General features: G+C 38.8%; 1 protein-coding gene across 1 annotated transcript; it reads left to right on the top strand.

Annotated features, from left to right (window-relative positions):
* The first annotated feature begins 3,370 nt into the window (after positions 1-3,370).
* On the top strand, positions 3,371-7,966 carry RPS25 (ribosomal protein S25). Its single transcript, XM_075191046.1, has 5 exons — positions 3,371-3,478; positions 4,443-4,538; positions 4,845-5,028; positions 6,608-6,706; positions 7,898-7,966. Exons 1-4 carry the CDS (start codon positions 3,476-3,478, stop codon positions 6,700-6,702), a joined length of 378 nt encoding a protein of 125 aa, XP_075047147.1. The 5' UTR covers positions 3,371-3,475; the 3' UTR covers positions 6,703-6,706; positions 7,898-7,966.
* Positions 7,967-11,482: the final 3,516 nt, after the last annotated feature.

Below are 11,482 nucleotides of genomic sequence, written 5' to 3'. Positions count from 1 at the left end.
AGGAAAGAGATTTGCGTGTCATCAGCATAGAGGTGGTATTGGAGGCCAAATTATTGAATAAGTTCACTGAGAGAGGTGGTGTAGAGGGAGAGAAAAGCAGACAGCCAAGGACAGACTGGGAGACTTCAGTAGGAAGAGGTAGAGGGGGGGGGGGGGGGAGCGGGAAGCAGAGATGCTAAAAGAGCGACCAGAGGGAGAGGAGGCAAACCAGGAGAGCGCTGTTTCACGGAGACCTGGGGATGAATGGTGGTGAGGAGAAGAGAACCATCGACGGTGTCAAAAGCAGCAGAGAGGTCGAGGAGTATGAGAAGGGACAAGTGACCTTTAGCCTTAGCTGAGAGTAAGTCGTTTGTTACTTTAGCTATGGCAGTTTCAGTTGAGTGAAGGGGGCGGAAGCCAGACTGGAGAGGGTCAAGAAGAGAGTGGGAGGAGAGAAAGTAGGTCAGACGATTGAAGACAAGTCGTTCGAGAATTTTAGATGCAAAGGGAAGCAGAGATACGGTGTGATCGTTGGAAAAAGAGAGGGTGGGTCAAGCAGGGGTTTTGTGAGAATAGGAGAGATGACACGCTTGAAGGCCGAGGGGAAGATACCAGTGGAGAAAGACAGGTTAAAGAGACAGAAACGTTTGCTTTGTGCTCTTTTTAACAGAACGTTCAAAGTGTGTTCTCAAACCTTCCCTGCAGCATAATTATGTATTTAATGAGATCTCCCGTAGAACTTCATTACATTTTACCTAGCATGAAAATGTATGAACACAACAGGTAATGTTTAAGTTGATGGCAAACAAAAGCTTGTCCGAAAGAGTGTGTACAGATCCAAATGTTTCCATTATTTTGGGACTATTAGCATTAAATGGTATTTAAGAATGGGAATTGAACACTTGGGGGTAAATTTATCAAACTGCGAATTTTCGGCGGGTTTGAAAAGTGGAGATGTTGCCTATAGCAACCAATAAGATTCTAATTATCATTTATTTTCTACAAAATGATAGCTAGAAGCTGATTGGTTTCTATAGTCAACATCTCTACTTTTCAAACCTGCCAGAAACTTGCAGCTTGATAAATTTACCCCTTGGTTTCAACACATGTATATACAAAGCCAGACTTTGATGTTCGATTGTGCTATATCAGATCTGTTTACTGCCTTACCTGTCAAGACTCTCCCCTAGGTAAAATGCTGCTTAAGAAGTTGAAGATATTAACAGAAAAAAAACCTAAACAATTCTTGTAATACATACTGGTAGGTTAATTGGCTGCTATTAAAATATTGACCCTAGTATATCTTTCTCTCTCTCTCTCTGTCTGTGTGTGTATGTTAGGAAATTTAGACTGTAAGCTCCAATAGGGCAGGGACTGATGTGAATGAGTTCTCTGTACAGCGTTGCGGAATCAGTGGCGCTATATAAATAAATGGTGATGATAATACTTATGCATTATATATAGACTTTTAGATATGTGTAGTGAGTTGTAGATTGTACTTAAGATTAAAACAGTATCTAAACATAACTTAAATGGAAATCCTGCACTTGCCTCTAGATAAAACCACTTATAATGATATCTAAAATGGTAACTGAAATAACATCTCATCTCCTACATAGACTTGCTAGGTCACACCATCCCACAAGGTTTGGTTCATAAAATGTGATCACCAGTTCAACACATTACACCAAAAACTCCCTGATCAGCTAAAAATACCCAAGTGCCAAGTCAAACATATGTAGGCACCTGTGTTGATATTGGTTATTATTTTGAAGTTTGTTTAAGAAGAGTAAACTCCAGTAGTCAAATTTATTATCGAAAAAATATCTGCTTTGTAATTACCATTTTTCCTTAGTTTGTTTCTTCAGGTTGCTAGTGACGATTTATATTCCTGCAGTTTAGTGTCATGTGATCACCAAAGCAACTAGTCACATAATGTAGTGAGCAGAGAGGCATTGGAGTAGCCATCTGTGCTCCGTATGTGTTGTGATATCTGTGGTCTTCCCCATCTACCATGACCAAACATCATCATCAACATTTATTTATAAAGAGCCAGCAGATTCTGTAGCGCTTTACAATTGGGAAGAAACATTAATAAAACAATACTGGGTAATACAGACAGACAGAGAGGTAAGATGGCCCTGCTCATTTTTGTTTGCAAACTATGGGGGTATTCAATTGTTAGCGAGTTTTGTTTTTTCCCCGCCGTGTAAAAAAAATAAAAAACCTCCCGCGGGTTTTTGATGGCAATAGCATCCATTTTGAGTTATCGCAGTGGGAAAACACGTGCAATTCAATTTAAAAAGACGGAACGCTGCCACATTGCTTTAAAAATTGTGTTTGCAAGACTTATGGGGAGTTTTAACGCGGTCCTGTATAACACAAAAGGTTTTGCATATATTTCCATACATTAGATTGCATTACACATTGATAATATCTACATGACAGTACTTTCTTTAGCATATTTTTTAATTGAACTATTTTTTACCATACAATCATCTATACCATGACAAAACACATTACTACATTCATATTTGTACCAAAAACATACATAAATATAATTAATTAATGATTTTATTTATTTCATTATTTATTTTTATAATTTAAGAAAATCAACTTACACAAGTTAGGCATTAGTGAACATAAGTTTAATTTTTTTTCCACATAATTTCAAATACTTTTCAGAGGTTTTTTTTATTTTTAACACGCCACAAAGAGGTGCAAGATAAAAGCATATTTTCCTGTTTAACCTGCCGCGTTAAAAAACAATTGAATAGCTTTTAACGCGGTGCCTATCGAACACACTATACTTTTAATAGACCTTCCACTGGACTGGGAGAGGACCGTTTCATGAAAAAAAAATGTAGCGTTAAAAATGGAATTGAATTGCGGGTAAAGTTAACCCGCTTGAAAATTATAAAAAACAGCGTTAAAATGACTTAACGTGGTAAAAAAAAACAACTTGATGACAATTGAATCCCCCCTATGAACTTTTCAAACTGAGGTAATTGCATAGAGAATAGTTACATAATTATCATATGCATGTATGCTTAAAATTTGCAATTTAAAGAAGAAAAATAAATGTATGCAGGATTGCAGTTTTAACATCGTAACTAGAATTATAAAATACATGTCAACTGCAATGACAGGGTAGTATTACACAATGTAATGGTCCTGGTTATCAGACGTGCGTGTTATATTAGTGTAGAAGTAATATTATTGTGTCCAATCCTCGCCACAGCCCTCTGTAGTCGTGCAATACAGCACTGTTAGCAGGGACATATTTCCGCTCCAGCCAATGGAAGCTCGGGATACAGGATTCACACAGCCTAAATGACGACGACGTGGGCCGTTCTTAAGGTGTGTCGGGAAATGTAGTTCACTGTGAGGAAGTTGTAGTCCTGTCAAGCGGAAGATCCCGCCTCCAACGGGGTTTCCTATGCTGCCGGCACGGGGTCTCTTCCTTTCTGTCCGACATCTTTGAAGGAGCAGCAGCATGGTGAGGAACTGGGGAATCAGGGGAGTAAATGTAGAAAATCGGTGCGGGATGGGGTGACCGGGTTGGTTCTGCTGAAGTTTCCATTGTCTGCTGCTTCTTTTATGGCCTCATCTGAGCTGAGATTACGGTTCGGGATAGGAATAAGGAGAGCTTGCTAGGCCCGATGTGCTGGCTTTCCTGTACGTGTGCGTTGTGAGAGGGGTCTCAACTGCGTGCCCACATCCAAACGGATTTCTCTAACTGTACAGAATGCATTACGTAGCTATGTGGGCACCTCTCATGCCCTGATCTGCGGGTATAGAGTGCTTAGAAACAAGTGTTCGGAATTCTATAGCACTAGTTATTGCATACAGTAAAAACAAATAAATGTCTATATGTTAAAAAGAAAATCTAAAGAGTGATGTCTTAATTCGTAGGATGGTCATACTTAATAAGCATTGTGGAGCCACAGTGTTATAATAACTGTCGATGTCTATAATTAAGGATAAATAAAAAAAAGTGGAAAAAAAATAGACCAGTGTAGTTTAAAGTGAACCAAGTCAAAAAACGAAAACCCATTTAAAGGTGCCTATTCATATATGTAAATACTATAAATGGCTTATAACAGACTTCCATCAGATCGATGTCAACATTTATTTATATAGTGCCAGCAAATTCCAGTGTTACAATTGGGAATATACCATTTTGAGGGTTTTTGCCTTTCTGTTGCACACATATATATTTTTCCTATCATACCATATACTTGTCATAATAGACAAGTAGTAATTAAGAATAGTTTGTGTTCTCTGCAACTGATGTGACTTGAACTATCTTATCTGTTGAATGCCATTCCAATTTGGCCTTTTACAGTGTTCAGTAAGTTAGACTTGAGCCTGCATAATGCCACTATCTTTCTAAAGACCTCTTGCCAGAAATGTGCAGTATATTTGTGTGCAAGGTTCTAACAATGTATTGCCTTATGCAGCCACCTAAAGACGATAAGAAGAAGAAGGATGCGGGCAAGTCCGCCAAGAAGGACAAGGACCCCGTCAATAAGTCTGGGGGCAAGGCCAAGAAGAAGGTAAGTGTGATGACTGTCACATCAAATATAACCCTGTTTATACAGATTATTGGTTACCATGATTAGATATTTTTTAAGGCAGTGTTCATTTAATTTGCTTTTTATCTTAAGTACCAACATTTTTAGTTAATAGCATTAGCATAATGTGCAAGTTTATGTGCTCTTCTGTTTTGCAAAATATCCAGTATGTCTGTCTGTAGAAGGCAAGTGGCCTAGATACTACAGTGCATTTGCTCAAGAGCTGGAATGAAAACTAAAATATTAAATTGCTGGATCAGTAATATTTTTTTCTTCTATGTTGAGTAGAAGTGGTCTAAGGGGAAAGTGAGGGACAAGCTGAACAATCTAGTGCTGTTTGACAAGGCCACATATGAGAAGCTGTGTAAAGAAGTCCCCAACTACAAGCTCATCACTCCAGCTGTGGTGTCTGAAAGGCTAAAGATTAGAGGCTCACTGGCCAGAGCTGCCCTCCAGGAGCTGCTTAACAAAGGTGAGCATATATATATATATAGCTGTAAGATGTGAGTGGTAGTTGACTGTAACTTAATCATTCTTGGTCTTCATTCTGTTGTGCCTTTTTCTGATGTGTGGTTCTCAGTTATATGTAGGAAGCACAGAGTGCACATGCACCTGTCACATCTGGATATATCATCCTATCTCCATAGTCACTGTCCAAGTAATAAAACCACTGATTTTTCAAGGGAGAAAATTCAACTTTGTTTTAATCTGGCTTAAAAGTAAGCAATGTTGTTATGTTTCTGAATTCACACTGAAATATTGAACTATTTAATCTAAATTCAGCACAAATTAAAATTTAATTGCATACATATTGTAATTCTAAACTGTATGGAAGAGAATGCAGGATACTGGTGTTGACATAAATTAAGTCAGACATGGTCCCTCAACACTTGGCTTGGGAATGTGCATCGCACAGTATTGTTAAATAAGTGTTATTTGGCTTCAATGTCTGTTTTGTCATACAATTTGTCTAAATTGCATGGACTTGTCTCAGAAGTACATATTGATGTATTTAGCCCTGTTCGTAGTCTTCAAGTGTTAACGGTAATCAAGTTGATCTGACAAACCTCTGTAAACGCTCTTTCAGTTTTATAGCCACCCTTGCTAATTTGTCCTGCAATGGATTACGGTTTTAGCTTGATCCCTTCTCATAGGGCTTTACTAAAATCATGAGCATTAAAATGGAAGGGCCATGAAAGGTGCTTACTGTGTGGCAATTCATATGTATCAAGCACTAGACTTAAATACTGCAAACTGTTCATGGTGCATCCAGTGTTTACTGATAACCCAAGGGGACACATGTAAAAGGTAGCAACCAGATTTTCTGTGTTTTCTGATGCTGCTTAGAAAATGAATTAAATCATATAGTTGCTATAGGCAATACTACTTTTTACATTTACATCAAATTTTAAACTGGCCCTCAAGGATATTTGTTAAAGCATTTATATACCACTTGTGTAGTACATACCTAATGAAGACTTTTCTGAACAGTACTAACAATTCCATGCATTTGTCAGTTTGAAGGGATAAATGAGGAATACCATTATCTTTTCCTAGTGGGGCTAAACTTTTTTTTTTTTCCTTGCACATTAGATGGAAAAAGTGTACGTTGATTTTTAGACATGTAAAATTGTGGTAAAAAACTGCTCCAAATGCATTTCATCCTGTATCGGTGCCGTAAACTGAAATCAGATGCAACGCCAGTCTTAATTTATTGTTTCTGTAGCTTTAAATACAGTGCTAACAATTCATACTATTCTGATATGGGCTAGGGGAATCCAGAACAAAGTTTAAACAAAAAACGTATCTGTATGTAGTCTGTTAAAGTTGGGGGGGTTTATTTAGTAAACTGAATTTGAAAAAGTAGAGATGTTGCATATAGCAAGCAATCAGATTCTAGTTATTTTAGTACATTGTACAAAATGACAGCTAGAATCTGGTTGCTATAGGCAACATCTCCACTTTTTAAACTGCAGTTTTAGTTGTCTGCGGGTAGAGGTACAATAAACGTCAAACAGTTAAACATGAAAAACACTTTTTTGTTTTCACAGGCCTGATTAAGCTGGTATCCAAACACAGAGCACAGGTTATTTACACTAGAAATACCAAGGGAGGTGATGCACCACCAGGAACTGAGGAAGCATAAACAGGTGAGTCCTATCTGAAGTATAGTCAATTTCATATATTGCTCCATGTTTGTACCTCCCAGATTGGATGGATGGTAGACAGGCTAGAGGTGTAGGTAGTATAGTGGAAATACATTATGGTGCTTTTTTGTTTTAAATCATAGAGGGAGCCCTGTATCATTTAGTAGTAAACACACTTTGTCATTCGATTAAAGGCTAAATTATTGAAACAGATTGAGGTGCTGTAGACATGAATCAAATTTAACTGGCTGCAAGTTGCGCAGTATACTAGTCCAAAATGTCACATTTGGGAAATCCTTCCTAACTAACCTCTCCCCCCTCTGCTCTATACTCAATGCGGCCGCAAGACTCATCTACCTCTCACGCCGCTCCTCCTCTGCCTCCCCTCTCTGCCCTGCCCTACACTGGCTCCCCCTCCCCTACAGAATTCTTTTCAAACTCCTCACCACCACTTACAAGGCTCTCTCCCACTCTACTGCCCCTTATATCTCTAACCTCCTCTCCATTCACACTCCTGCCCGCTCCCTGCGCTCGGCCAATGACCGCCGCCTCTCCTCCACTCTGATCACCTCTTCCCATTCCAGAATCCAGGACTTTTCCCGTGCAGCCCCCCCTTCACTGGAATAACCTCCCTCGCTCCATCCGCCTCTCTCCTACTCTGCTCCTTCAAACGTGCACTCAAAACTCACCTCTTTCTCACAGCCTACCAACCATCCACTTAACCCCCATCTCCTCTGCTCATTCTCCCCTCTCTCCCATTCCCTCAACTGGCTCCTCTTGTGCCTGGTCTGTTTAACCCTCCCTAAGCATGTAAGCTCGCATGAGCAGGGCCCTCTTCCCTCCTGTCTCCCTACCCGTTCTTCTGCTCCGTGTCTATTGCATCTGCCTGCTTGGAGTTTCTGAAGTATTGGTACTTTTGTTTATTGTTCTGTACTGTTATACCCTGTATAGTCTACTGTTTGTACTATGTGCGGCACTGCGGAAACCTTGTGGCGCCTAACAAATAAATGATGATGATAATAATAACTTGATTGTAAATGAGGAAGGTGGTGTTGCCTTTGTCTGTATTACCCAGTATTGTATATTGTTTGTCCCCAATTGTAAAGCGCTAAAGAATTTGCTGGCGCTATATAAATGATAGTGAGAAGAATTTTTGTTGCGTATAAGTGTTAATACAATGTTCTTCCATTGCAGGACCTGGATTGGGAGCAACCAGTTTTTCTATGTAAATGATTTAATTGAAATAAACTGTTCTGACCTAGATGTTTTGTGGCTTTTTTTTTTTTTTTGCTTGAACCAAGATTTATGAATCACTAAACCTCCAAATTTTAAACCATACAAGTAAAATATATTCAGTTTTGACCAGACATCCTCTTCAGCTTTGTTTTATATGCAAAGTATTACCAGTCCATGTCATTAAGACAATCAGTTCATATATTTAGGACACTGTCTTAATAGGATTTGATGAAACTAAAAAATGTGCCATTCTTGATCTGTTGTGAAATCGGTCATTTCTAAATCCTATCAACTACGTGACAGTCTTACATCTTCTGATAGAGAAGCAACCTCTCCCATAAGATATCTTGCTGCAGTGGTGAAAAAGCATGACCAATATACATAAAGTGAAATGGGAGGTGGCATGGGGGTTTAACTCTTGTTTTTCTAATGATGCTGGAAAGACTGTTCTACTTTAACTATTGCTACTTTCAATCAATGGATTAATAGGTGGGATTATAGTACTCTCCACATGTAGTTTAACCTACTGGGTGCACTGTTATGTAGTCTTACCTGGACAAATGGCTGTATGTGGGCAAATACATTTTGTAACACTTGCATAGAAAGCAATGTTTTCATTATAACCCTAAACATGATTTTTGGAACAAAATATAAAGTGGGCATTGGCATGGACGGGAATCCCTTGTAAGTAAAAGAATTGGAGGTCTGAATTTTACAGACTTGAGTTTCAAATACTTTGCAATGGGAATGGAGTCTGATTTAGTACATAAGAATAAGGCTGATGAAGCCTATGTTTTCACTTTGAAATTGTGACCAAATGCTTTTGTCTGGGTGGCAGTGCTGGACTGTTTCCAAGCCACTAAGGGGGGTATTCAATTGTTAGCGAGTTTGTAATTTCGAGCGAGTTAAGTCTTTTCTTATTTTCGAGCGCGGAAACTTCTCCCGCAAGTCTAATTTTTTTTTTTTTTTACCGAAACTGTTTTATCGCGCTCCAACCGTTTGTCAATGTTAAAGTATAGGCTGGATGCGAACCCTCAGCGGAAAAAGCTATTCAATTGTTTTTTAACGCTGTGGGTGAAACCGGCAAATCTGCTGTTTCATCTCGCACCTCCTTGGTCTGCTCAAAGAAAAAAATTTTTTTTATTAAGTTAAGAAAAATATACATTAAACTGAAAAAATAGGTGTGAAAGTTCATAAAAATAACCTAAAAACTGAAAAGGACTATTTAAAAAAATAAAGTGTAATAATTAAAAAAAATCAAAGTTCCCCCTTTAAAAAAAATCCATTAGTGGTGCATGTATTTAAACTTTTATTTTTGTTTTTTTAGGGGGTGGTTGTGCCTGACCTCAGTCAGCTTTCATCAAAATTGTGAAAAGTAGCATGTTATTTATTTTTTAAAACCAAAAGTGTTTGCTCCCCACTCTATACTTAGTCTTAACCCTAGGGCTGGCAGGCAATTGCTGTGTGTTTAAATCTTTGAAAAATTTTGTGTAGGGTTCCCCCTATTTTCATTGAACCAGCACTAGGCAAACCAGCCGGGGTGATAGGCACTATAACAGGAAGGGGAGGGGGGGAAACGCAGTTTGGGTCCCACGGCCATAATGACTAAACACCCACAGACTGTTCAGCGCTGGCCTGGATTCCCTAGGGAGTGTGGTCTGCTGAAAAATGTAAGCGGTACACCCAGTCCAGTGCCGATAGCACTAGGGCTCTTCCTACTACCCCTGGGCTGTGGGTAGTAGGGTAATAAATGGGGATTTTGTATGAAAAGAAAACAAAAAACTTGACTTGTGGAACTACATGTCCCAGCCAGCCATGTTGGCCTAAATAGTGTGGGCATGCTGCTACTTGTCTAACTACAAGCACCAGTGTACCCAAGGCACCCAGGGCATGTTTGCACTTGTAGAACCACAAGTGCCAAAATGCTCTTACACCCACAGCTGGCTGTGATCTGTAGTTCCACAAAGCAAAATGTTAAATAAAAGCACAACACCCTCATTCCAACCACAAATCTTTATTAAAAATAATAAAACCAAGAAATACAGTAAACACCCTCATGTACACCATAGATTTTTATTAAAAAAAATACCATGGACGAAATCCTCAGTTTTCTGATGCTTTACCTACACACACACTCATTTACGCAAAGTCCCAACAAATATTTGTACCTTATAAAAAATGTCCATGCTTGGCCAGTGTTCATGAAATGTTTGTAAATGGCAAAAAAATTACCTACTTCTAAAATCTATCTGCTGTCCAGGGGCGGCGGGGCATTGTTGCTTGCAGTGCTGGGGCCCTTCTTGATTGCATTAATTTTCTTTTCAATTTTTATACTAAAATGACTGCCTTAACCACTCCTCATTTCAAACTCTCTAGGACCAATAATAGAGCGTGAGGGGGGTGGATGCAGTGTTAACAATTGAATTGAGCGGGGGTTTTTCTTTTTTTTTTTGATCGTGGGATTTTCAACCATCTCGCTAATTGAATACCCCCCCTAAGTGACAGATCAGAGAGAATGACCATAGCCACACTAGGCTTTTTTCCGTTTGCAACATTTTGCTACACTTGGTTAAAATACAGTATTCTGTCCTAGGTTACTGGTTATACAACTTTATAAATGTTTCCCAATTAAACTTCTTGAGTCAATGAAAAAAAAATGGGTCCTTGGTTGTGTTGTATTGGACATTATGTGGAATTAAGACTTTTTAAAATTCAGTTTAAATTATTTGTATATGTAAATCACATGGAGGGGGGTATAATTGGAAAAGTAATTTCTTTGTACTCCATATGTTCTGGCCATTATGCCAAATATAATGCAGTAGTTCCTAAACTGCCTTGGTAAGCAAGTGGGTGGTGCCAAGTTTGAGAGGTGCTCACCTTTGCCTGCTGCCCCCCTGCATGACCTCCAGCTTGCAACAATAAAACTTTTCTAGCACAGCAATGGTGCTCTCCCTCTGCACTGATGTCAGAAAAGAAACAAAGGGGGCTCACTTGGATGAAATGGGCAGTGTAATAAAGGCACATACTTGAGAGAAACAGGTGAAGGGGCCTAAATACTTGTTGTTTTGCCCTAACTAACAGACTACTTTGTAATTTTGTCTTAGGGGTGCTTTGAAAAAATGGCTTCTTAAGCATGCCTTGAATTGAGTTTAGGAACCACTAGTCTAGTGGGTACAGACTTCTTACAATAAAGTGGGCTATAGACTATATATATATTTTTTTTTCTTTATACATTGGCCCTCTACAATTTATTCTTGAGAGCTTGTGTTCTTGGGTGTTTTCCATAAAGATTGTTTTAAGAATGGTTTCAGATTCTACCACAATTATAGAATACTTGCCATAAAAATGAAGCCCCATACACCACTGTTGAGTATCTAAGTAACTATAATGCATGTGTGTTCTTGGTGGGATTCCTGTAAGGCCTTGCATTTGTATTAACTAAAAACCAAAGCAACCTACGTATACACGACATGGACAAACATGAGGATATCTGACAAATATGCGTCTTACACACTGCATTCCAAGACATGGGCATTAATATGG

Source organism: Mixophyes fleayi, chromosome 11, assembly GCF_038048845.1.
Source record: "Mixophyes fleayi isolate aMixFle1 chromosome 11, aMixFle1.hap1, whole genome shotgun sequence".
Classification (NCBI taxonomy): Eukaryota; Metazoa; Chordata; class Amphibia; order Anura; family Limnodynastidae; genus Mixophyes; species Mixophyes fleayi.
Note: the sequence above shows the minus strand (reverse complement) of the source record. Positions and strands in the feature narration are given on the sequence as shown.

Coding starts and splice junctions, on each gene's coding strand:
- RPS25 (XM_075191046.1), top strand. Junction 4,539..4,844: donor GGGGCAAGGCCAAGAAGAAG/GTAAGTGTGATG, acceptor TATGTTGAGTAG/AAGTGGTCTAAGGGGAAAGT. Junction 5,029..6,607: donor CCAGGAGCTGCTTAACAAAG/GTGAGCATATAT, acceptor TTGTTTTCACAG/GCCTGATTAAGCTGGTATCC.